This window comes from Cynocephalus volans, chromosome 11 (genome assembly GCF_027409185.1).
Source record: "Cynocephalus volans isolate mCynVol1 chromosome 11, mCynVol1.pri, whole genome shotgun sequence".
Lineage (NCBI taxonomy): Eukaryota > Metazoa > Chordata > Mammalia > Dermoptera > Cynocephalidae > Cynocephalus > Cynocephalus volans.
In genome coordinates this window covers 23,721,105-23,748,949 of record NC_084470.1, presented here as the reverse complement: position 1 = coordinate 23,748,949, position 27,845 = coordinate 23,721,105, and the positions used below count along the sequence as shown (strand labels likewise).

Sequence of the window (27,845 nt, the reverse complement as noted above, 5' to 3'; positions counted from 1 at the left end):
TGGTTCTCACCCCCCCACCCCCAGCATCTTCACTCTTACTTGTCTCTGGAAATGCCATCTGATCTCATTTGCATCTCCAATCTTCACAACATCCATTTATCTCATCCTGTTATGGACAAGGAAAGGGGCCCAGAGTTTACTCCATTTCTCAACTCTGTTCAGTAGGACACCCAACCTTCTGCCATCTCTTCCATGTAATTCAAATGTAGTCACTGGTGTTTAGAGCCATTAGATGGCCAGATTGAAGGTGTTTCTCCACACCTCCTCCTTGTTCTCCATACCTGCTAGTGAAGCAGGTGAACAGAGAATGATGTTAAAGTCTCATTAGAGGACCAAAATTATTTTCTTGATATAATGATTTTTTAATTGACTATGAGTTATATGTACTCAGAAAATTTAGAAAACATCCAGATCCTTAAGAAAAGAATACAAACCTCCAAAGGTGGGCTGGTTGGTTAGCTCAGTTGGTTAGAACATGTGTTGATAACACTACGTTCAAGAGTGCAGATCCCCGTACCAGTCAACAGCAAAAAAAAAAAAAAAAAAGTTTCCAAAGGTTTGAGTAAATTAATGTTACTCATATACCAATTAATGACCTTGTTATTTCTTGGGGTGGGAGGTAAAGTCTTTTTATTTTCCATATGTGCCAGGGGCATCAATGCTCCCAGAGTATCAGCTCAAGTAATAAAAACAAAATTATGTAGAAGAAATAGCAAATGGAAAAAAGCCCCATTTTGTAAACATGAGCATGGGAAGGGTTTCCACAGCTATGCTACACCCTGAAATGTGAGAAATGGGAATGTGGCATTTATTAAGTCCCCACTATGTGCTTTGTGCTCTTCAAACACTATCTTTCTGGACCTCCAAAATGACCAGTAGTAGTTCCCCTCTTTGCTGAAAAGACATCCACTGTAATAGACATGGCAGTCATAATACTGTCCTTATGATGATGATACTTTCTATTACTAATCTATGTGGTACTCAACATGCATCGCCTCACTGTGTCACTTAATCTATTTATCAACCCCATTTGTGCAGTTTTAGGAAGTCGAGTGACTCTCCCAAGATTCTATAGCTAATAAGAAATGGAACTAGGATTTGAATTCAGGATGCCAAGCTCTATGCCCCTAATCACTACTGTCACCAACACAGCCACGTGGATCTGTGCTCCTGACTGACCTGCCTAGGGACAAGGAACTACTGGTTCTTTGATATCCTCTTAGAAAGAAAGTGAGCACACCAAATAAACAGAGGAAATACAAAAACAAATGCCGGGACAATCTTCAAAAAAATCCAATGAGGTGGCATGCAGAGAAGACCACAAGGGGACCACAGTTAAATTGCTTCTAGTCTAGAGGTCACAGGCAGAAGATTCAACACATGCCTGGGTCCTCCATTCTCTTGATGCCCTACTAAGAGTGCTTGGGTCAGCTGGTCACACCATGGAGCTGTGCCCTGCAGGAGGGCCCTGACTCCAGGGCTCTTCCTGTTCTAGGAGAGGTAGGAGACTTGTCTTGTCAGTGGGAGTGTGTTAGTCCCTTTCCATTGCTTATAACGAAATACATGGAACTGGGTAATTTGTAAGAAAACAATATTTATTGCTTATAGTTTCAGAGGCTGGGAAGTCCAAAGCCCAGGGAACACAGCTGGTGAGGGTCTTCTTTGGTGGCGGCTTTACAGCAATGCAGGGGTCTCACATGGCAGAAAATGGTGGAACAGAGAGAGAGAGAGACTCTCACATGCTTTCCTTTTAAAGCTCTCAGAACCACACTCCTGACCACCATTATTAATCCATTCACTATGGCATGGTCCTACAATCTAACCACTTCTCAAGGCCCCACCTTTCAATTACCGTAATAGGTTTACCCACCCTCAACAGTTACAGTGCGGATTTAAGCTTCAGTGGGGTTGGGGGGCATCCAATCTACAGCAGGGGGAAATCAGTATTTGGGGATCTAGCTTCAAACAATTTTGGCATAGGTGCCAGCAGTTTAAGGGAACATAAATAACACTAGATACCCTGCACTATAAGACTCTGGGGTCCCCTAGCCCCAGGAGGAGTTGACCTTGGACACTAGCCCCTCCTGCTGGCCCCACCTAGCTTGCCCTTAGGCAACCCAGAAAGAGTTCCTGGGGTCATTCAATGGCTAATCTCACTTGTCTCCACAGTGAGTGGAGGCTCTGTGAAGGGACAGACCCTCAATCATGTTGCTTGGAAGGAGGTGGGAAAGGGCATGGGTTTATTAGCCAGGCTGCTTGTTCTCTTGGGTTACTCAGTTTAACTCCATACCCCTGTTTCATGCCACGAGAACATCAGCAACTCCCTTCTCTAGACTGTTGCAGTGGCGGCCCCACAAAGACCTAGGAAAAATGCCTTTCGTGGTATTCAAAACTTAAAATCAAGCACCCTTATGACTTATCCCCAGCCCTATCACTTACTAGCTCATGCCCTTGACAAGTTACTTCACTGCTTGTGCCTCCATTTTCTCCTGGGGAAAATAGGGTTGAAATTCCCTCCTGAGAGGACAGCAGGGACCTTGATTAACAAGAGTTTGGAGGACATAAACATTTTTCAGGGCAACACATTGTTCAGGAATGAATGTTCCCCGTCACTGGTTTTTTATGTGGTGACGATGTTGGTAGGGTTTGCATGCTTGTTTTCACCATACTGAATGGAATAGATAATACACCTTGATTATCTCTGATGACTTCAGGTTATCATATTATCTCATGCCCCATCTCATGTCCTATACACCGTGCATAGAAATTGTTAAAAATATAAAATAATTGAAATGATCCATTTTTTGACCAATTTACAAAGAAAAAAAAAAGAATAATCAGTTGAAATGAATCTGATTTTTTTAAGTAAAGACAAAAACACCAGAAAATCCCTGAACTCAAATTATTTCCCATGTTATTTAACAGTTTATTTTAATACAAAAATCAATGCATGATTATTATAGAAAATAAAAAATACAAACAAGCAAAAAGAAAACCATAAAGACCATTCATGTTTCTACCTGCCCAGCGGCAACCACCATTAGCTCCATGGTACAGATCTTTCCAAGGTCTTTTCTGTGAATGAGTATAATTGTTGGTTTTTGTTTTGTTTTGATTTTTGTTTTTTACAAAAGCAAGATTATACTACATGCAGTTATTCAGCCTGCTCTTTTGCCTAATATTACAGTGTGAGCATGTTTCCACTTCAATGGATACATTTTTGCAACATCAGTTTCAGGCCTAGTTGTGTTGCAGCCCTTCCAGTGTATTGTGGGGTGTGCCGTAATACATTCACGTGCTTAACACTTGGGTCATTTACCATTATTTTCTCTAACACAAAAAGCACAGAGAGCCATAATTGATTTAAATGAATTAGCAATTAAGAAATACAGGACAAAAAATACAAAATCTGAAAAACAAAGCACTTAAAGATTCTCAAATTTTCTACAAAATTATCCCCTGGAGTTTGTGAAAATTACCAAAACCCGATTGGAGATAGTCATTTTGTTATTGCACTGATCCAATTTGTCTAACCAAACGATCTTCACCTCCACTCAAGAGGCTGCCTCATGAGGACTCAAGCAAACAGAGTATATAGGAGGTCTCTGGAGGGTCTTCAGCATAGGAATGGGAAAACGAGGCCTCCACAGGCCTTGGGGTGTCCTTTATAAATAGTGGGTTCACTGGGTTTCCCATGTGTCATTCTTCCATCCTGGTGCCACCAGTTTTCCATAAGGCAGTATTGGGCCCTAAGTCTTTTTAAAGAGAGGAGACACTCAAGCTGTTCACTGGCTCATTCTTCAAGGAACATTTACAGCGATCTAATGTGTGTCAGGCCCTGTGGCAGGTGCTGGGAACACAAGATGTGGTCCCTGTTTTCTAGGAGCCCACAGTCTAGGGGTAAAGTCAAGTGCATAGAAAACCCATTGGGGTGGGAAGTGTACAAGCACATAACAAGGGCACCTGAGCCAGCCTGGGCCAGGGAGGCTCAGTCCACGGAGGCTAATTTATGAATGACTGGCTGGTGGCTTGTCACCCAATCACATCTGTTCCCTGTGTATCACTGCAGGTCATCAATGCCATTGAGCAGGACTACCGGCTGCCCCCACCCATGGACTGCCCAGCTGCTCTACACCAGCTCATGCTGGACTGTTGGCAGAAGGACCGTAACAGCCGGCCTCGCTTTGCAGAGATTGTCAACACCCTGGACAAGATGATCCGGAACCCGGCCAGTCTCAAGACTGTGGCAACCATCACCGCCGTGTGAGTCTAGCAAAACAGGGTGATTCCTAGATGGTGAGGGGCGTAGTCTTTTGTTCTGTTGAGAGCAAAGGTGGGTGGCAGAGCTTATCCATTAATGGAAGAAGTTCCAAGGCCCTTCTCTTCCTTTTTCCTTCCAATCTCTTTAAAATATCTGCTGCCTCCAGCATGGGCTGTAGACAGGTGTTAAGAGACCCATCTGGGTCTCTACCTTCCACTGGCTTTTGATGGACTTGGTATGGGCTCTATAATAGTTGAGCCATGTCTGATCTGATTGGTACAATGCCTCACTTCTGGACCATTTTGTTTCCAAAGCCACCTTTTTGTTAATCACACCAGTCTTCTAGGAAGGTGGAGCTGCAGACTTGGAACCTTAGCCAATACATGGGCAGGTAAAGACCCTGATTGCTGTAGGACAAAGAAATACAAAGCAATTGGATTTGTTATGGGCAAATACACAGAACAACTGTCATCTAATGTCAGCTATGCATTACTCAGCTACATTTGCAGCATTAACTCATTTCTTAATTCATCTTTTCAACCAAAATTTATTAGGTCCTTATGTGGAAAGCACTGTGCCTGGTGCTGACACTATACAGTAAGTAAGACAGACATGGTCCCTGCCCACATGGCATTTAGAAACATTTAGGAATAGCAAACATTAACCAAATGCAGAAAAATGTCAAATTGAGACCTCAGTGGCTGTAGTGACATTGAGAACATATTCCCTAGTCTGCTGTCAGGGAGACATTCCTTATGAGTGCTGTTTCAGTTGAAAACCGAGGGCATGGCTGCACTAACTGGATGAGAAGAGAGATGGGAGTAGAAGGACAAAGCATCCAGGCCAAGGGCACCGCATGCACAGAGGCCTGAGGGTGGGAAGGCCCGGGCCAGTGTGTTCGGAGTGCAGTTGGGAAGGAAACTGGCTGGGGCTGAGGCTGGCAAGGTAGGCAAGGGCCTGACCGCTCAGATCCTATAGGCCATGCTGAGAATCCTGGGCTTGATTTTCAGAACAATGAGCACCTACTGAAGGGTTTCACATGTATCAGGATTCAGGCAAGGGCTATTGGCATAATTACATGTGCATTTTTAAAAGAACATATAGCTACAGTGTGGACCTTATGTGGAGGGGAGTGAACATACATGAAGAAAGACAGGGGTAGGAGAACATTGCAATTAATCATGACAGAGAAGACAGTGTCTTAAATCAGGGTAATGGTTGTGGGAAATGGCTGTGTTTGAGGGAGTTGGGAGGTAAGATCTGGATGAAGATCTTTGGTGAAGGACTGGACATGGGTGTGGAGGGTGAGGGAGATGTCAAGATGGCACCCCGATTTCCAGTTTGGGTGCCTGGGTGTCTTCTTTGAGAATATTCCAGAGAAGGTCAGTGATGGGCTCCTCTGCTCCATTTTTTTCGAGTAGCTGAGGATGAAACCAGGAAAATAAAAATGTTACCAATAAGTCTGGGGAGCTTGCGATGAACTGTACCTATTTTTGAAAGGACCATATCTTTGAATGGTGAGGCTCTTAGATTTCAGTTTACCAAGGAATTGGGAGCCTTCCGGTTCCTTCAGACTGAATGCTGTGTCAGTCTTCCTGTCTGGGTTGACTGACCTACGACAGTGCCCAGGGGTAGAGAGACCAGCCTGCTGGTCTTAGAAGTCACTTCAATATGGGAATCTGTAGGGAAGGAAGGGTCAGCCCAGGGCTCCACCTAATCCTCATCCTGTCAGAGGGGCTGCTGTCTGCTGTCAGCCTGGAGCGTAGCTCCGTCCACGAGTCTCTGTGGCCATGGGGTCACCTGCTCCTCTCTGTCTTGCCAGGCCTTCCCAGCCCCTGCTCGACCGCTCCATCCCAGACTTTACGGCCTTTACCACCGTGGACGACTGGCTCAGTGCCATCAAAATGGTCCAGTACAGGGACAGCTTCCTCACCGCCGGCTTCACCTCCCTCCCGTTGGTCACCCAGATGACATCAGAGTAAGTGATGAGAATCCCCCCCCCCCGTCCAGCCACAGGTAGGGGTCAGGGCTTCTTCCCTGCTACTGCATATAGCCTCATCCCCAGAGCTTCTCTACTGTGCAGAATAAGACCTGGAGGAAGAGCATCTTGGAAAGATGGAGGGGGGTGGGGGAGTGCTGGGTGTGGGGATGAGGCGGAGATCCATTCTGGGCCCCAAATGAGAGTTCTTCAAAGTTATAGCCATATGTCATTTGCCTAATCACCCAGAGTCTCTCCCCCATTTAAGTTTTTAGACTCAGCCCATCAAAGAGAGCATCCAGATGGAAAGAACAAAGCCAGCCAGCGCTTTAAACAGCACAGCAGGAAAGGCGTTGCACTGATTCAGCAACAATCCCCGACATACAGGGGCCTGTCCTCAGACTTAGACAGCACTTGCAAATAAGCACACAGTTCCATCCCCCACAAATTATTTACCAGTCTGCTGCTCCCACAGGAGTTTGGAGGAATACACAAAATAAAATTATTCAAATCAGAAGAGAGCCAGAAAGGGTCTTAAAGATCCACGTAGTCCATCATTTCTTCAAGAATATTCTGAGTAGCACCAGTTGAGGGAAATGTTAATGGTTTCTCCTTGGAAAAAAGATCCCACGGTCAAATAAATTTGGGAAATACTGCACACTTTATCACCCTCTTGGAGATTCACTGCTCATATTAGCATTATAAAGGCCATGAGAAATCCTGAAATAAGAAATCCATTTAAAATTATTAAATACCATGGAACCATATTTTTTGAGGGGTGGGGTTTTATGGAACTGTAGTTTGGAAAATATTTATCTAGTTCTACCCCTTCCATTCAGCAGACTCTGAAATTATGTGACACAGGTGGCAAAGCCAGGGCTCAAGCCTGCCTTTCTGCTGCCTGTTCTGCACCCTTCTACCCACCCAGCCAGGGCAGCAGTGCTTCTGGTACTTTGCTGCACACTGGAGTCACCTAGGGATCATTAAAAAGTACTAATGCCTGGTTCCCACTCCCAGACCTTCTGATGAATTGATATGTGGTCAGACCTGGACATTGAGATTTTTAAGAGCTCCCCAGGTGGTTCTAATGTGCAGCAAAGTTTGGGAACCACTGGATTAAAGTTAGCAAGGGTCAAATTTTGCCTTCTGTTCTCACAGGAGCTCAGACAATCCTACCCAAGAAATTAACTCCTTCCACTCCCCCACCCCCAAAACACACACACCCTAGAGGGGATCTCACGGGCTGCCTGGGCTATAACGTGTACTGACAGCACAGGGTGGGAGCTGCTTCCTGTAACACACATTTTCCATGGTAGAGGATCAGTCAATCCACCAGGCAGTTGACAAACCCTTATTTATCACCTATTATGTATCAGGCACAGTGCTAGATACAGGGATTCACTTCTGAGGCAAGCCAGTTGCTGAGTCCCAGGAGAGAGGGGTGGTAATCCACCTCTTGCAGTTGATCCCAAGAGGGACAGCTACTGACACTCTGACTGCTTTGCAGTCAATCCTCCCGGAGTCCAGCTCCACCTCTCTGAAGTTTATTCTTGTCAGAAATGATTGAGCCTCCACTTTCTCCAGGGAGATGGTTGGAAATGTGCATCTAACCTTGGATCTACTAAACATCAGAATATATTTTTCTAAACCTGAATTCATTTCCTGGTGATGCTTAAAAGAGACAGTCCTTGCCATTATGAATGATTGCCAAACAGACAGCAAAAAAAAACTAAAATAAAAACGAAGCACACAGCAGTGGAAAACCGACCTCCCCATCTTGCAGAGCTCAAATGGATACCCCTAGATGATCGGAGGGCCTGGGCTCGGGGATAGAAGTGGGTGTTCATGAAAACAAGGCTACTCCTGCTTTCCCACTGTAATCTGCCTGCATACAGGAGCCATTGTCATGTGATCCCCCACAATCTGAAGGAATCAAGTGAAGTAAATTCCCTTAGTCTGGGAATAGTCACATGAAAAGGAACAAGGGGATGACTAAAAGGAAGGTTGAACTGAAAATTAAGGGATTTAGTTCAAAGTAAAACATGTCCACACACTATTGGAGCAATTCAGTTTGTTTCCTGAGAGATAAAAGATGGGAAAAGAAAATGAGCATCTCAAAAAAATAGATTATGGGACAATTTGTGAATTCAAAACTTAAGCATGATTCCCAAAATCATTTGTTAAAAAGACACGGGCAATTTGACAATCTCACCCAGCTGCAGCCCATGGGGGATTGACTACAAGCAGAAAGGGTGTGGGCAGGAGAGCCAAGGAACTGCGGACAGAGAGCCAGCCCCACGTCCACCAGGGTCTGGTGTGCAGTGTACAAAGTGGTCAGCTATGCTGGGGAGGGAGCTTTGGGGGAAACACAGGCAGGATCTCAGAAGAGTTCTGAGAACAGCCCTGCAGAGGGGCTGAGAGCCAGGCAGTCTGCTTACCCACTGTGTGATCTTGAACATGTTACTTAACTTCTCTGAGCCCTCCTTTCCTTGCCCATAAATGTGCAGATAACAGTAGAGCCCATCTCATTGATTTCTTGTAGGAGGTAAATGAAATAGCACATGCAAAGCACTTGGTCCATTACCTGCCCATAGGATGCACTCAAGAAATGGTTTCTATTAAATTATTACCATTATTTTTGCAGTGGTTTGTCAATTTTTATGAAGTGCTTCCTTACCTGTTTAAATGAGATAGCATATATAACACATGGGATGCACTTAAGCAGTGCTGCATATTATTATTAACAAGGAAAGATGCATGGGTCTCCCCAAATGCAGCCCAAAGATGAATTCAATCCGAACCCCTATTCCAGACATATTCCTTGGGTTTCTGCTTGGGTAGATATTTTAAAGTTATTTTCAGATCACCCTTCTTAAAAATGCATGACATTAAAATTCAAACAGCAGCAGAAAATGGAAACTCAGGGGAAAACATCAGAAGACCAGGCAAGCCCCACATCTTTTCAATCTCAGTGGGTGATCACTAATTTAGGCAGAAAGCTCCACAGAATAACTAATGCTCCACAGAGTGGTAAAAAAAAATAGCTGAGGAAAATTCCAGTCCACTGGAGGGTCTCGAACGCAGTGAAGAGGCTGCTCCAGAACCCACAGGTGAGGAACACATGGAAGATGGTGTAGCAATGTCAGGACTGTCTAAGGTGGAGGGGGCCTTAGAGACAAAGGTCATCGCAGGGATAAAATGAGATTGAGCAAGAAAGTATCTAACTGGCACTTTGTCAAAAACTCGGTAAACTTAGGCTATTTGGATTTTAAACACTTTTATTTGCCTACCTGACTATTATCAGGAGCATGCTTTTGGTGATGAGCTTTAATCTGTGAAAAGCTGCCCTCACACTAATGTAACTTCTTTTGTGGCTTTTTCCCTCCTAGAGATCTCCTGAGAATAGGGGTCACCTTGGCAGGCCATCAGAAGAAGATCCTGAACAGCATTCATTCTATGAGGGTCCAGATGAGTCAGTCACCAACAGCAATGGCATGAGAACTCTCGTTTTCTTGGGGAAGGAGAGGAAGGAAAGAAACTAGGGTCAAGAAGGAACCAGACATTGACCAGTGTGGAATGTACTGGAAAGATGGGCTTCTCGACTGAGGAATGCATTTCCATCCGTGAAGAATGAACTGGACCTGTTGCACATAGGCAACCTTCATTTCTCAGCAGCAGCAACATGTTTAAGGTGCCGTGGGAAACCAAATATATGATAAAAATATAAAAAGGTGATGTTCAACAGAAGTGAAGACAAAACAGTATGCATCGGGAATGAGAGTAAACCCAGCTCCCACCCTCAGTGGGCTGCAGTCATCCGTCACCAGGAAGAAGGGAAGGAGGTGGAGGGAAGAAACAGAAGCAGTGTTCCATTTTCTTCCTCACCAATGACATTCTTTCTTTTCTCCTTTTGTGCTCCTCCCCGAGAACCCCCTCCCTGTGCCCATGCCCATTTCCCTTTGCTCATGACTCCTGTAGGGATGTTTCTTCAAACAAAACCCAGCTCCTGAGTCTCCAGATGTTGTTCTGTCAGTTGCCAAAGGACTTTGCTGACCACTGCATGGGGATCCAACCAATTCAATTAATGTCTTCATATTGAAGAAGAGATGTACCTTCAATTGAAAACCTTGTTTTTCTTTTGTTTGCATTTTCTGCAAAAAGGAAAAAGAAATCACAGATTGGAAAAAAAAAAAAAAAAAGAAAAGAAAAACCTGTTTCCGTGTGCAAGAGCACGCGTATGTATGTCTGCGTTATAAAGTGATTGTGCTTGTCCGTAACAGATGCAAACAAGAAAGAAGAACTGGGGAGTCTTTGCCCCTGGGAAATCCAATGGGGTTTGCACGTGTTGTTGGTTTGGCTTTGGGGTTGGCCCAGTTGGCCTGTTGATCCAATGGGGAGAGGGGAGAGGGAGAAAAATAATCCGAAAGGGAAAAAACTCTCAAGAGTTTGCAAATCTAGACAGGAAACAGGAGAGTGGTTTGAGTTGGATGCAGTGTGGGCCATTCTAGAATGATACTGACTGATTAATAATTCTCAATAACATCTGAAGAAAAGGAGAAAGAAGGTATTTCTGGAGAATGTTCTTCCACGTCCCTGGAATCTGCAATTCAAGAGGTGGCAAGGGAGGATTCTTCTTGCCTTACCCATGGACTGGCTTAAGCCGAGTGGCATCCGAGGAATGTTTCAAATGTGTCTGTGTTTCTCTTTACATTCCTTGTTGTACCTCATTGTTCAATTCACTTTTGTAAATTCCACCTAACATTTAAATATTTTTAATTTCTCCTTTTACCTTAATCTTCTTGCTAATTTTATCTGTCTAATTAAAATGAGCAGAAGCATGTCTGGGTTTACGTAGAATGGCATCAGAGTGTGTGTCCCTGGACCTCAGTGGGTGGTCCCCAAGTTACAGGAGAATCCTTAACAACAGTCCTTTTCCCTCTAATGTGGGGGGAGGGAACACATCCCTGACCCCATGGCTCCCAAGAAGCAGAATGAATTAGACTCGCTGGCACTGATGTGACCCAAAGGAAAAACTGAATAAATACAAGGCTCCGAGGCCTCACACACGAGGCTTATGAAGTCACTGGCAAATACACACAAATAATCACGAGGAACACACAAGTAGCCCTGATGGTAGTTTACACGGTGCATTTGAGAAGTTCACGTCCAGGCCCATTTTGTAAAAGCCATAAAGACTATGTTAGACTGCTTACTTGTGGTGTGTCTGTGAACATGCAGTGGGGGATAGTGGCATGCAAGGCAGTAAAGGAGCTATGGTTCCAAGTCACTTATTTAATACATATTTAAGGCAGTGTTGGCCTTTTCCCTGAGTCCTGGGTAACTCTGACTTGGGGAGGTTCTCACCTTCTGAAGTCACCAACCAAGATTTGCTATAGCAAGAAGCCTCTTCAAAGAGGCTCCGACCCAGGGACACATGTTAAAGCACCACCATGGGCTTAAACCCTGAAGGGCAGGAGAAGATGGACACAACTCCTCTCAGCAGGTTCACGCATGGCTGCAAAGGGCCCCAATCCAGCCAGGCAGGTGGAAGAGAAAACTTCTCTTTATTAATTGCTTACGAATTCCATGCACAATTTACTAATTACCCCAAAGACCTCAATCCGTGAAGTGTCTTATAAGCCTAAGCATTTGGTATATCTACTCTCAATTTTTCATAGGAATGAATTTTAATTTGTCACCAAATTCCTCAAGCACAATCTTTAACCTGATATCTTCACCGCACCTCCACCAACACCGACTCAGCTCCTGGCTGTGGAGAAAGCAGGGTCCAGGTGAAGGGCACGTCAAGCCCTTTGGTTTGGTTTCACCATAAGATCCAGAAAGGACAGGGAAAGAGAACCCAAAGTGCACAAGAGGAAAGCAGGAGGGGTTAGCAGAGCCCCGACCAGGCTACCTGGAAGCACGATTCTCAGTGGGCCCGGCATGACCGCGCTCTGGACACCCCCCCCGCCCCCCACCACCATCAGCTACAGAGCATGTGAAGCTTGGAGGGGAATGAGGTGTGTCGCTAGTGACCTCTGTAGCACTGGGCCAGTCATTCACCTCGCTGAGCCTCAGTTTCTTCATCTGTAAACAGTCATCCCTCAGTACTCATGGGGGTTTGGTTCCAGAAGCCCCCAAGGATACCAGAATTCTCAGATGTCTAAATCAATAGATATAAAACCCGACTCAGAAAATGCTCATCACTGAGGTTCTTGAGATACCCAGGAGGAAGGGAATGAGCTCTCACACTCTTATGCATGAGGTGATGGGAGAGGCTGGGTGGGCTCGGTGGGCTCCTGCACAGAGATGTCTGCGCCCACTGGCACTTTTGGCTCCAGGAGGTTCTCCTCACACCTTCAAAAGAGCTTCCTGGGGAGAATGTTCACTGGCAGCGAGACCCCATTCCTCTAAATTTCAGTTATATGTGTTGCCTCATCATCTGGCAGAGGATTAAATCCAATTGGGATGCTTTCTTAAAAACACACTTTGCACAGTGGTCAGTGGCTTGTGGCCATGAGATCTAGGCTAAAGAGAGCCCAGGGTGTGGCTCTGAGAGAGAAGACCACTCTGCCAGCACATCGGCAGCCACCGAGAGTCAGGTGGGTGGGAATGGCACGGGGAGCAGGTGAGAGATGTTTAATTAATGTTCCTGGATCAGGGGTCATGGGAATGGAGGTGATTTGTGGGGAAGCCCTGGAGATTGTGCCCCACCTCCCCGTGCCCTCTCCCTGCTGCCTCTAACACTTGAACACAGGAATGACTGGCAGAGGGGCAGAGAGCAGATAAATCTACAGAGCATGTGTTTCTTGCATCACCTGGAGATCACTGAAGCTCATAGATGTCAAATACGTTCATATACTACTAAAATTATAGGCTTCCACCCACCTCTCACCCCCCATATGTCCCCTCCTCCCCCAGAATTATGTGTTGAGCGAGGTCACTGAGCTCTGGCTGAGGTCACCTGGGATAATTGAAAACAAATGACAACTTGAAGCTTCCTGTGACCGTGCACTTGTGAATTAAACAGAGAAACCAATGAGGACTAAGGACCAGCACTCCAGGAATATGGGGGGGAAGGTGGGGGTAGGAAGAGTGAAGCATAGGACAGGTGGGACAGCATCCACAAAAAATCAGTTTAAAATGCAAGATTCCAGCAGCTACATGTTGGGCTAAGAAGTTCAGTTGGCCTGGGAATTTCATCATCATTTTAGAAATAATAATGGCTCTGATAACAGTGGCTGAGGGCATGATTAGATCCCTGTACAGTGAAGTGACAGGGTGTCAGCAGCTGACAGGCACCACCCAGCATTCTCAGAGCACACCCAGTGCTACAGGAGGCCTTCGGATTCGTGTTGGGGTGAGCTTTGCGGTTCATATGGAAGTTGCATGGTCATTTTCAAAAGTAACTAGAGGTTTTGTATTTTCCAAGATATCGAAGGGGCTGGGACAGGCGCGGCGGTAGAGGGGAATCCCTGAGGTCGCAGAAAGGTTCTCGAACTGGGAAGGGGGTGTCCAGATTACACTAGAAGGTCAATTAAGTGATTGAGGTCAAATGGCAACTGTGTTCACCACCAGCAAGTCTCTTGAGAGCAGCAATTTCCACATGAGAACAGGTGCACAGAAGTCTGGGCACAAACTCTCAGCCCCTCTCAGTGAGCGAAGGCCCTGGTGGGGGTGGGGCAATGTGTTCTGCAGACCTGGAGTAAGGACGGGCAGATGGACAGACCCCGGGCAGTGGTGGACGGGCCTCCATCACTCACCTGGGAGAGTGAAAGGCCCTCTGCCTTCAGTGGGCTCCCTGTCACTGGAAGTCATTCCCTGGCACATAGTATGCCAGCCAGAACCTTCTGGTGAGTCCCCAAGTGAGAGTGGACACGGGGCATGTCCTACTCACCTCTGCCCAGCACTGAACCCACTGCCTGACATGTGCAAGGCACTCAATACATGTTTGGTGATGAAAGTAAGTTTGAACTGAGAAAGTTTAACATGTCATTTTTTTCAGCTACAAAAGTCCATGACCTTCAACAGCATGCTAAAATAATCCCTAGGTATTGGAATCTTTCTCAATTACTCTTAACTGCTTTCAATCGTAGCCTGTTCTAATTTTAGTTTTGTGAAGTTTAAAGCACTCCTTTTGAACCCTGTCTGAATCTGTAGCCTGATGTCACAGTCTTCCCCAGAGCTCCAGCTGGAGTAAAGCAGCCTCCCACCAGGTGTCAGTCACTGTGCCATGGCCCTCAGATGCAGAAATGGATCTGGCATTGTCCCTGGTACAACAGAGGCAAATCAGAAGGCCAGTGACAAGTAGGGGCACAGGACAGCCCATCCTTCTGAGAGCAGAACCAAGGCTGTGTCCCACAGGGTGACATCTGGCTGGACAGGATGGACAGGACTGCATTCGTGTTTTTTTACAACTCCCTCTACATGAAGACTTTCTTCCAAGAGTTTTTCCACCTTTCTAAAGCAATCATTACTCCGAGAATTCCTGTCACCAGAAGAAAAAAGGGAAAAAAAAAGTTGGAATAAGAAATAAAAAAACAAAACAAAAGTATGGATAAATAAGCTACTTCTAAGCTGCTGAGATACTGAGCCCATGCTATTCTGTTCTCCTAAAAGACAGAGATTTCTTTCACCTAAGAAGCCTTTGATTTCCTCCTCTGGTCTTATTTAAACTCACATTTGCATGTACTTGTTGCAGTTCTGGAAATGGCTTTCTTACTGAGAATAAGATGACAAGTAAATTCCAACTACAATCTTTATAGCAGAACTCAACTTTGTAAATAATGTTAACAGGGAAACAAAAAGGGCTACAGGAGCACAGAGGGCACTGCCATTGCTCCAGGTGGTCAAAGATGTCCTTCCCAGGGGGTCTGCTGAACTTGAAGAGGGAAGGAGTTATCAAGTTGTGGGGAGTGCGGGGGTGGCAGCAGGGGGAGGTTGTGGTGAAACTCAAATTGCAGGTAGTGGGAAGAGACTGGCCAAGGTTCAACTGGAGAGAAGATGGCATGTCTGTGGGATCACATGCTGTTCAGCAGGGCTGGGGAATGGGGTGCTGGATGTGGGGGTCTGGGGGTGGGCAGGAGCTAGATCAGGAAGGGTCTTATACAACATAATAAGGAAGCTGGGTATTGTTCTGAATGTGAGGTGTTGCAAGTGGGTTGAAGCAAGGCGATTGCACCTTATACAAATCACTCTGGCCACAAATTGGCCAACAGCAAGAGCTAGACTCCATTCACAGAGACTAGGCAGGAGGCTGGTGCAGTAATCTGGGCAAAAGCAGATGGCGGCCTAACACTAACTCTAACCCTGACCGGTATATAACAGATGTCCGGGCAAACAAAGGCTCACAAGGGAGTGTGGATAGAGCCACTGCAGAGGGAAAGGAGAAACCAGGAGGGGACAGCATCCGTGGAGCCAAAGGAAAACACTTCAGGGAGAGAACAGTGGTCTCAGGGCCCAGTGCCTCCAAGGAGGGCTAATATGAGGTCGGGATTGAAAAGTGCCCATGTACTGAGCCACAGGAAGGTGTGGTGATCTTGGGAGGGGCAGTTTCACCAGGGAGGTGGTGGCAGAAGACACTGGTTTGTTCGAGGAAAGAGAGGACATCACAATCTTTCCGGAAGATTGACTTTGAAGGGAGAAGAAAAATGATGTAGCTGGAGGAGGCTCCTTCTAGTTATTTTTTTATTTCTTATTGGGGAAGACCTGAGCATATTTAAAAGCTAATCAGAAAGAATTCATGGAGAAAGAAGAAGAGGAAGAGGACCATTGAGAGGGTCAGACCCCAAGAAGGCGGGAAGTGCAGGTGGAGGGGTGGTGCATAGCTTGAAGTGCAGCAGCTGTAGCTCAGATTGGAGGATGAATGAAGTGAGGAGTGATGTGAGTTCGCGGCGATGCTAGACAAGGCAAGTGGCGTGCTTCGGCTGCAGATCTAGTGAGAAGGGAATGTGCAAGCATTGCAGGCCCCTCTCTCTTACCAGTGGGAGAAAGTCCAATCCCTGGTCACGGAAGGGGGGCCCATGCCCGCCTCTTCAGTCATTCTGCCTCCTGCCCACACCCCTTTCCACCTCTCTGTCGTTCGCACAGCTGTCTCTTGACGAGTATCCCCTTCACTCCCCAGCCCTGAGCCTATGAGGGCCAGTGCAAACGGCATGTGTCTTGTGACGGAGGCCCAGTCTGCAGAATTGGTTGCTCCCTCCCCTACCTCCTGAACAACCATTGTTACTGCTGTTACACTCAACTCAGCCACTCCTCTTCTAGCCTGTGAACTCCTTGAGGAGGGGAATGGGCCATAGTTATCTTTGTACCTCCAGCTCCAGCACAGGGACACACATGAGAAATGTGTATGGGAGGGATGGCTCAGCCAGATCCAGGGTACAAAGCCCAGGAGCATGGCAGGAATAGGACACAGTGGAATCTGTGCCCAGGAGAGCAGCTCAGCAAAGATCACGCTGAAAGGCCATAGAAGATCACCCAGTGTATATTGGTCAGCACTGGAACTTTCATGAACATCCTCATGAGCAGATGGGCCTGACAACAGGACGAACTAGGCAGCCTGTGGAATTGGGACATCTGTGCATCAGGGTCAGAGTCTTAGCCAGGGCAGAGCCCAGGGTCAGGAGCCAAGTCCTGAGAACTGGTCTAGAGGGTTGGAGAGCTGAGCCTGCTAATAGCAAAGCAGGGCCCACTCATTCACTCAACAAACATGTGTGAGGATACTGCCGGGCTCTAGTAGCTTTGCCAGGTGCTGGGTATATGCCATATACATATGCTGGGTATAGACAGCATTGCCCTCAAGGTGAAGTCACAACCTGGCAGGGCAAGCCTAAGCCTGCTTGGGAGCCAAGGCTTCAGCCACAGGAAGAGACAGGCAGCCAGCAGATCTCCAACTATAATATAGCACGGAAAAAAGGGAAGGTTGGAGATAGCACAGCCCATCAGCACATGCGCAAGGAAGACAGGTCAGACAGATCAGGGAGGATTTGGCTTTTCTAGCCGAGTGCAGTGTGTCCTTGGGCAGGCCAGTATCCTCCTTCAACCTCGGCTCCCTCAGCACTCATACAAAAACAACTAAACTGGATGGGGTGGGAGGCGGCTGCTCTCATGAGGATCTTTATTATTAGGGGACACAATACTTGGTGTGCACAGCAATCTCTACCTGTTCAGATGCTGTGGAATAGGTTGGACGAGCAGATGAGCAATTGCATGTAGGCTTGGGACTCTGCCCACATTAGGAGCATGGGCAAGAAATGAAGGCCTTAGAAAGTGTCCCATGTCTAAGCTGTATGGACAGAAGAGACCACTTCCAAATCTGAGCTGTTAGTCCACATTTGCTGGATTGCTGTGCTTCTGTGTTGACTCTCTGAGACCCTCCCCCTGCCACCCCCATCCCAAGCTGGAGCAATGGGCTTGCTCCCCAGCACACACTAGGAAAGGTCTGGACCCAGGAGGCTGAGCGTACGAGTGCCCAGCTCTGAAAGCCAGCAGACGTTGGCATACCACCTGGGCTTCCCCTGCACGTCACAGACATCTCAGGGATCTCTGACCACAGCCAAGAGATTTTTCAGAGGATAAACTGATCAGAGTTCCCATACCAGTTTTGGGTAAAAGGGGACAGATGGAAGTGTTATGTATTTAGAATTTAAAGCATGTCTTTCTATTACCTAATTAGAGGAGGTGCTTCTGGGTTGGGCATTGAAACTATGGCCACTTCACTTGAGAAGTTCTCAGAAATAATAATCACATATTCGATAATATTAGTGGTAAAAGCAATCACAGTTTTTCTGAGTGCTTACTACAAGCAGGCAAACCACAAACTTATACAACTGGTATTATTATATCCATTTTGAAAATGAATTACCTAACAAGGTTCAGAGAATTTCAAGTAGCTTGCTCTAGATCATGCTGAAGGGTCAGGGTTTGAACCCAGGTTATTTTCCTGAAGTGCATTCTCTGATTCACCAAGCCATACTGCCACCTGAGCTAGAAGTCTTTTGGGAATTCTTACTGGCCTTCCAGTCCTGTCATACAGCACAGGTGACTTATTTACACTCTCGGGCTTTGTGTCTGTAAAATGCGGGTAACATTATCTAACCCCGTGAGGTTTTTGCAAGGGTGAAATGAGGGGTGATATATAAATCACTTAGTCTAGTTTCTAGTTCTCAGGGAGTGCCCAATAAATGGTGGCTAGTATCAGTTAGTTTATTTTACTTCTAGGGGTTTGGGAACTTGACTTAAAAATAGAAAGTGAATCAGTGCCTGAGGTTTGTTGTAAAAAGTCTTCTTGCCTTTTGATAAAGGTCAATCCTTAACCTCCGTGGATTTGGGGTTTTCGTGAACTTCACAGTTGCGTGTATCTGTCATCTTAATCATTTCTGCCCTTCACCTTGCATGTTTGCAGAGATTGGAATCGAGCTTCGCCTTGCTCCTGGGTGGATTCCCAGGCTGCTTGTCACCCGGGACCAATGGTTGGATTCTGGAAACTTTCCTTCATTATGTTGCACAGGCACATTGCTTGCTCATTCGCTCAGGCCTGCGGCCTTTCCTTCCTGGTTCTAAACCAAGTCTCTTCTTCTGATTAAAGCCTAATTTCTGGGCCTATCAGTCCATACAAAGAGCTTTCTTCAACTAAATAACTTTTCTGAGATTTTCTTGTGAGTGCAAAGCCATCCTCATGGTCAGCCTTCTGGGTTTCCATCATGGGTGAGAGGGTTTTAGGCTACACGTGTCCAAATTGTTTAAAATTGTAATAATTGTACATTGATTATAAAGTACACTAGAGAAAAATACATCTATCACAAGAATGTGTACAGTGTTTCATGGAAATTATGAAGTTTCCTTTTGGAATAAATCTATTCAAGTAAAACCATGTCTTGATTTTAGGGAAAAATAGTAACTAAATGACAGTATAATTAATATGTGGATATGGCACAATATGGCAGAGGGAATTGAGAAACGGAAGTTTGGAAACTTATGAATCCTTCTCACTTTCTTTCCATTTTCCAGCATCACCCATCTGGCCCCTACAGGGCACTCACAGTGCCTGATACCCACTGGTCTACCCCTGCCATGTTCCTCATCCTCTCACCTGGCTGTGTCCTGGCCCCTTTGAGCCGCAGCTTTGCATGAAGGCTCCTCACACTCATGGTCATCAGCCCTCTGTGTTGTAATGATCTGTTCATGCACCTTTATCCCTGGGAGCTTCACCAAGCTAGGGATCATGTCTTATTCATGCCTAAACCTGCAAGCCTGGGGCACAGTAGTCACACAGTAAATCTGCTCAATAAATGAGCTAATAATTGAATCCATGCACCTTTGCCATCAGTCACCTCCAACCAAGGAAACCAAAGGACCAACCACATTTACTGATGACATTGATTCTTCTTGAAGTTACTTCACCCAGGCTCAAGGGTGGGCCATGTTTGCACCTTTTGGGGACCCTGTGTACATTGTCCTGCTCACACAGTTTCATCTATGCTCTTGCAAAATGAAAATGCTGCAGCTGAACAGGGCACCTGGGGGTGGGTCTCCCTGCAGGACGGGGCAGATGGCACTAAGTCTCGCATCCACTTTGCGCAGCATGGGAACAGCTCCTCTGCCTATTGGTGACCTCCAGCCTTACTCACAATCTGATATTTTCCAAATGCAAAGTGCCTACTGCAACTTTGAAAGATATTCTCCCTGACATACAATTTAACAATTAACAATTTTTTATTGTTCTTTTCCCACCATGGGGCTCAGCCCCTGCTGGGATGTTTCACAGAGAGGGCAGTTTGCCAAGCATTAACTTGTCTGGCCCAGGGGGCATTACTGTACAGCTGATTTCATTTGAGTGAACATCATTCCTTTGGTCTTATTTTCAAACTGTCATATGGTGCTGAGATTTAGTTAACTGTTTGTGGCTCTCAGTCCTGTGGCTAACAAGAGAACAAGAAAACTGAGCATCTCTTCTAGAGTCTAGTGCAGCAGATCTAACCCAGGGGATGGCAAAATTTTCCTGTAAAGGGAAAGGGCCAGATAGTAAATATTTTAGGCTTTGTGGACCATATGGTCTCTGTCGCAACTATTTAACTCTGCCATTGTAGCATGAAAGAAGTCAAAGACAATATTGAAATGAATGGATGTGGCTGTGTTCTAATAAAACTTTATTTATAAAAACAGGTGGGGAGCTGCATGGTCTACATGGGCTGTACTGTGCTGAGTCCTGGTCTAACTCAGTTGTTAAGAGCTCCTGCTCTGGAGTAACGCCAACTTGGACACAACCTGCCTAAGGAGAACTGCAGGGACAGTGTCACAGAGGGTGTGGCAAAGTTCAGAGATCCAGAATATTTGTAAAATCCTCACCAGCTAAATCCTGACCCTGAGACTCTCTAATCAGCCTTGTCAGATAATTCTTACCAGTGATGTCTTATAGTCATTCTGGATAGCTGGTTTCAGGAGAATCTTATTGTACTGTAACATTGCTTATTACCACAGGAAGGCAGAAACAAAGCAAACTCCCCAGAATACAGGCATAACTGTGAGTGGTCAAAAGTAGATGGCTCATGGTCAGTGTTAAAGACAGTGGACTAATTAATGCACCAGGAGCAGGAACAGGCAGCCGCCATGGAATTCGTCTCTTTGGCAAATGGCAAGAAACTGTCTGGGAGACTGATGGGGAATCGAGGAGAACAACAAAGATGTATAAGCCGGTGACTCAGGAGAGGGTGGTGGCAATGGAAGACTAGAAGAGAGTCTCCAAGGGGTACAAATATTTATTCGTATGTTCATTCGTTCATTCATTCTCAAATCTTTACTGAATCCCTATGAGTGCCCAGCACAGTCTTTGCTCTACTGGAGCTCACAGTCTAATAGGGGAGTAAACTGGTAAATTAAAAATGAGGTGAAAAAGGCTGCAATAGAGGCAGGAGTCCTGCGGGACGACCAAAGGGCGATTTATGAAGGTTCAGGCCTCCTGTGTTAGGGATCTGGCAGGAGATAAAGCGGCCCTCTCTGCACAGTCCCTAGCTGTCCACAGTATGCAGGGAGCACCAGGTGTGTCCCAGGGAGAGACTGGCCTGAGGAGCTTGGCCCCAGCTGCCAACACCCCTCCCTCACTAGGACCTTGGCCACTGGCCTTGATGGAAGTACCTTGCTGGACCAGACGCTGCCCACCCCTCACCCTGGCTCACAGACCCTCAACCCGCTTCCACCGCCTCTGAGCCCCCAGAGATTCCCTAAGGGCTGGGGTAAGATGTATCACACTCCACACACGATGGAGAAGTCATGCATCTTTTAGCCAGGATGTGAAGCAAGCATACTCAGCTGCTGCACACATGTGATTAGAAGAAATAAGAACAGTGAAAGAAAATTGGTTAAATAAGCCCAAAATGACTTTTTCATAATGAAGGAATAAATCTCAGAGAAAAGAAGCTAACCAAAGCCAGAGCACGCCACTCTCTCTCCTTCTGTCGCACATCATGTGCTCAAAAGGAACCTCAACAAGGTCACCTCCCAACACGGGTTCCACCGTGCCCAGACCAGAAGCCTGGAGATTCCACTTCTCAGGGTGCAGTGGGGTTTGGTGACTCCCACGTGCCCTGGTGCATTTCTGTAGACCCTGTGCTGCTGCTTCTCTAGTTCCAGGCCTCCTGACTGCATTCTCCATCCCACTGCCTCTGGCACAATCCTCACCTTGGGCCTGCGCCAGGACACTTGTCCACATGGCCCTTCCTCTAAATGTGGTTGACGTAACCGCCCACTGGTCAGCAGCCCCTCACGCCTTCTCATTGCCTCCTCCCTTCTTCTGGGAAATGCTTTTCAGCTGTCAGTCCCATTTCTAGATTTCTATGGCAACCACAACCCCCAGCCTTATTGCCTTCTCTCCCCCTCCCCGCATGCCTTCCTCCCCACCCCCCTCCTCCTTTTGCAAGTAGGATTTGCAGGGAAGCTGCTGACAGGACAGGCTGGGTTCCAGTGATTTCCCTCATAAAACAAGCAGCTGAGGAGAGGACATGGGGGGGCGGGGCTGGGAGGGAAGCTGTCAGGGGACAGACACGTGAAGAAAGGGTCCTGAAGTCAAGTCCACCTGGGCCTGGAAGTGTGGAAGGCTCCCTCCAGACAGGCATGGATGAAGGCCAGGTGTTTGCACTGACTGGTGGCCGGCACAGTGGCACAGCAGGGGAGTGCCTGGCTGCTGTGACACAGACCGAAGGGAGCGAGGACACAAGCTGCAGCCCACATGGGAAATTATCCCAAATATCCTCATTACTGAGGCAAGTGCCTCTGAACCCATCAGCGCTTAACTGCCGGAAGTGCCCTCTCCCTGGAAGACAGGGCCATTTCACCAACTCTAATGGCCATTTACATCCATCCCAGTCCACTGCCGGTCACAGGCTCCTCTGGGTACCGCAGGCCACCAGGCAGTTGTCAGGGAGAGGGCGGGCACAGGGCAGTGCAGGACAACAGGAGGGCGGGCTGCCGGGGGCCCAGGCACGGCAGGCAGCTTGCACTGCAGGGAACGAGCACGCCAGAGCTCAGGGAGGAGGGTAAATGTGAATAGCTTTATTGCATGCCTCTTTTATAAATAAAAGAAATATGTTTGGGGCTGCTAATGACCTTCAAATTAGCAGCTTTTCCAGAAAACGCTTATGTATTTTTAATTCCTCACGTAGCTGTGTGTCAGTTGCAGTGGCAATGAAAGCAGCGGGGCAGCTGGGAAGTTTTAAATAAGAGGAAATCCGGATCATTATTTTTGAAACTGTCAGCTTTTACGCCTCTTAATGGATTCACTTTCTATCATCTCTCCCCCCACCTCTGTGGTCTTTGAAGATTCCCAGGCACTCTCTATGGGGGAGACAAGCAGAGGCACGGGTCTGTCAAATGGAAGGGCCTGGGGTTTTAGTTCCCACCTGGTCTATAAGGGTATCACTGGCAGGGAGAATTAGCACAAAGGGCTTCCAAAGAGCATTGCAGAGAAGAGAACTTCAGCCTGGAGTGCAGAATGCTGGGTAATGGGACTTGGGGCTTTCTTCTCTGGCCTGTTCCTGATTCCAAGTTACAAACTGAGAAGTCAGCGATGTCAGAACAGCTAAAAGAGCAGCTGAAAGAGAGGCAGAGACAGAAAGACAGAGAGGGCATAGAGGAGAGACAAAGACAGTGAGAGAGAGAAGGGGATAGAGTAGCGAGAGGAATGCAGTGAGGTGGTGATGAGCGGGGAGGATGCGCAGACCACAGGGCCATGCTTCACCACGTGCTGCAGGCCCCAGGCTGGCAGCATCAGCGCCACCTGGGAACTCAGAAGAAACACAGATTCTCAGGCCCCAGCTTGAGAGCAGCAACTCTGACAGAAGGGCCCCACGATGGTGTTTGCACGAGCCTTCCAGGTGACTCTGATGCTCATGAAAGCATGAGGACCACTGACCTAGAGCAGAGGAACTCAGGCAGAGGAAGGGGGATAGGAGAGCAGGGAGAGAGCGGGAGGAAGAGGAGGGATGGTGTAAAGGGAGGAGCACGAGAGAGAAGCGGGGTCTGTGTGGGGTCCAGACCCCTGTCCCTCCACACCTACGCTCCATGCTGTTTTCAAATAACCGGTCCTCAGGTGACCTTCCAGTGACCCCACAGCCACCAGCCCCCGATCTCGCCGTCTGGAGCCTCTCTTTAACAGCGGGATCCTGAGTGGAGCTGCCCCAGCTATACCAGGCTTCTTCCAACACCGGGGGGTGGGGGCAACGCCACTTCACTGGTCTGAAAAATGGGGTTTGTGCTCCTCTTTTGCTTGTATAGACTCCTGAGCCACCTTTTCCCATGGGCTTTCCATTTTCATTCTCAACTACCAAAAAGATCAGCTTCCAGGCTGAATTTTAGATAAAAGTTGAGCTCTTTTCTAAACTGACAGGCCAATGGACAAAGAGAAAGAATATTTCCTATTTGGTCATGAAGCTCTTAGTGCCTAAAGCACAATTTTCTCTATGTTCAAAGTTAACAAACATATGCCATCTTTAAATCCAGCCATGTTTAAATCTAGTAGACACTTAAAAGGTCTACTTTATTAAGTGTCTACTCCATGTAGAGGTGACTCCAGCCTGACTGCTGCCTCCCAAGTCAATATTAGAGATAAATATTCCTACTGGGAGACCCCAACCCCACTCAGACCTCAGACTAGTGTGTTTGCCTTCTCCAAAGACTCTGACCTTCTCAAGCGGCCATTCTGGCAACGTGGAGACATCTTAAGGTAGGCTCTTGGGTCGATTCTGATTTTGGTACTGCCAGATATAACCATTCATTCAACAAATGTTGGGTTAGCACTTAGTAGGGACCCCAAATCACCTGGAAACAAGCACTATTTCCAGGTGCTTGAGATCCATCAGTAAACAAAACACAGATCCTGGTCCTCAACAGGATCTAGCAAGGGGAGACAGACAACTAACAAAAAGAATAATACATAAATTATCTAATATCTCTGAAGATGAAAAGTGCTGTGGAAAAAGGGAAAGTGGGGAAAAAGTGGTTTGGAATTTTAATCCAGGTGATCAGGACAGTACTCATTGAGACAGTGGGATCTGAGCAAATATTTGAAGAAGGTAAGAGAGTGAGCCATGATAGAAGAGTCTTAAAGGCAAAAGCCTCTGAAGTGATGGCCTGGTGTATTCAAAGAACAGCACATAGACTTTCCATATACTACCTCATTTAAGCCTCATCATGCCCTAATGCAATAGGTATTATTTTTAGCATTTCACTAATGTAAAAATTGAGGTTTAGCAAGGCAGTATGAGTTTGTTAAGGCTGTTGTTAAGGCTGTTTGTTAATGCATGTTGTTAACATGCATTGTCTTTCAAAACCCACCTTGCCACCCATAACGTAAAGTGGGATATGGAGATGCGAATCACAAATGAGATGCAGAGTCCAGCCGTGAAGACAAGGAATTCACAGCCAGTAGGCACAGACTGCACAGCAAGGTCATCCTCATCAACTTTGATTCAACCTTCAGACAGGGGGGATGCATCTCTGCCAAGGGGAATGGTCTCGCGTTGGAAAGGGTAAAACTCGTGGCCAAGAGAAAACACAAATCCTAAACAGTAATAAAAGAATAAAGGAGAAGGCAGCCATTCTAAGCGATTTTTAATTTCATGGTCCAGATGACTGATGTTGCCAGACTCTATCAGAAGTTGTCTGACAGCAAGGAATTTAGGCAATCTGGTTGCCAATTGCTGGGAAAGATGATAGCCAAAATGTGGTGGATGCATACCATGGAGTGCAGTGTGTTACTAGATTTTTACATAGCCATTTCCATTGATTTTAAGATGATTTAGCTGAATGAGCAAAGCAAGAGAAGAATGGGTATATGCTATAATACACATTTTACAAGATCGTACATAATCAAAGTATCTGCACTGAATACAATAGAATGGTTGCCTATGGTTGGGAAGAATGGGGATAATCTACCTATTCCTCACTTACTTAATTTGCTGGTTTTAAGCCAGATTCATATATGCATCTATATATATCTGTTTGTGGACATCTGAGATGCTTCATTAATCTGCCAATTCCTATTCCAGGACGGCACTATCTTAATTATAGCAGCCTCGTTGCACATTTTAATGTTGTGTACCATGAGTCATCCATCCTTATTCACTTTCATAATTCTCATAACTATTTTCACCTTCATATTTTTCCAGGTGAATTGTGAGATAATTTTGTAAAATTCCAAAACACCAATATGTTTATGAATATAGCTCTAAGTATTAAATTAGTATGGGAGTGAATGAACATCTTTACCATATACATCTTCTAATTTACAAATATGGCATTTTTTTCCATTTCATCAAGTAGTTTTCTAAAGTCCTCAGCAAAATTTTGCATTTTTTTAACAACATTATATTTCTTACTGAAAATTCCTATAATTTATATTTCATATTTTACTGTAGTAATAGGACTCTTCTTTCTCACTACACTTTCTAGTCATTTTTTAATATATTTTTATAATTGTCCAACATACTGAGTATTATTATTATTAAATGGTTCTTTAATGGAAAACCATTGCTTTGTTTTTGTTCTTTAACAGGCACATGATAATACAGTCTAAAATAAAAGAAAGTATTAATTCCAAGTTGTTAATGTCTTTTATTTAATTTTCCTGCCTTATTGCACTGTCCAGAACTTCTACAAAAATACTCAGTAATTGGCAGGCATATTTATCTTTTTTCTTATTTAAATGGAAGTGCCTTTATTGATTCATAATGAAGTGTAATATTGGCTATTGCTATCTATATAAATATAGAAATAAGAGTTTCTATCTTTGTTTTACTAAAAATTATATAGAATGGAAATTTTATTTTTTCAAATGCATTTTAGCATTTATAAAGAAGATAATATATTAAGCCAGACCTGAATTCCTGAAATACACTCTACTTCATCATGGCATGTTTTGTTTTTAATTTACTGGTGAATTTGATATGGTTCAATTTTACATGAGATTCTTGCTTCTCTTTAATAACTATGATTAGTGTGAAGTTTCCTTGTTTGTGTATCTGTGCTAGCTTTTTCTGCATTTTACTATCAATGGCCCTAATTACTTAAGAGTATTTAATTAAGTTATTATGTGTGGAGGAAAAATTGTTCAAATTATGAGTCAACAGCCTGGTGAATTTTCATAAAGCAAATTCATTCATATGACCACCATCCAGATCATGAGATGAGAAAGCCATTGGCATCAAACTCCCTCCCAGTCACTATGTCCTCAGATTGTTTTGCATTCCTTTGAACTTTATATAAATGGAATAATATATTATGTATTATTCTGTGCTACACTTGTTTTGTTCAAATCATTTGTGAAATTCATTCATTCATGTTCTTATAATAGTAATTCATTCATTTTTATAGCTGTGTAATATTTCTTTATATGAATATACCACAATTTGCTTATTTACTCTATTATTGTTATACATTTGGGCTATTTCTAGCTTTTGATTATTATGAATAACTGTACTGTGAATATTCTCACACATGTGTTTCATGTTTATGTCTTTTGATATACACATGTATGCATTCTATTGATACATACCTAGAAGTGAAGTTGTTGAGTCAAAGCATATCTGTATGTCCTGCTTTAACAGGTACTTTCAAATAATTTTCCAAATTGATGGAATGGGAGATAACGTTTCTCCCAAAGGAATAGCTACCACTTTTTAATTTAAGTCTGAGGTGCTGTTGGGGCCAACCTGGCCTGAGTCTTTAAATACACTATTTCCGTTTTATAAGTGAGACAGGTCGAGTACTTCCCAACTTGTTAATCATTGAGTCTGAGTTGACCTACCACAAAATGAGAATATCAGTAAAAGAAAGTAACAAGGACTTCATGGATCAGGTGCTTACTTTCAACAAGTGCAAGCTAATAGATGCTTTTCAAAAGCATTGTAAATCCACCACATAGTCCCGAGAACCTCTCTACTTGGAGAGGAGGATTTGAATTTTATCAGGGCTTATCAGCCACACCTGCTGGCACAGGTGTAATTACACTATAGTCAGATCCATTGAGACCCAGGCTTCTGATCTGCCAACCAACAGGACGTCATCCTCTACATAGTGAAGGCTTTGGACTTCAAGGGAGAAGAGACATTCACACTA

General features: G+C 45.4%; 1 protein-coding gene across 1 annotated transcript in view; it reads left to right on the top strand.

Annotated features, from left to right (window-relative positions):
• Nucleotides 1-10,233, top strand: part of EPHB1 (EPH receptor B1) — a 291,595-nt gene extending 281,362 nt beyond the window's left edge. The window contains exons 13-15 of the mRNA XM_063115389.1: nt 4,070-4,263; nt 6,084-6,239; nt 9,629-10,233. Coding sequence (XP_062971459.1) covers nt 4,070-4,263; nt 6,084-6,239; nt 9,629-9,737 — 459 coding nt within the window. The 3' untranslated portion in view covers nt 9,738-10,233. The remainder of the gene's footprint in view (nt 1-4,069; nt 4,264-6,083; nt 6,240-9,628) is intronic.
• Nucleotides 10,234-27,845: the final 17,612 nt, after the last annotated feature.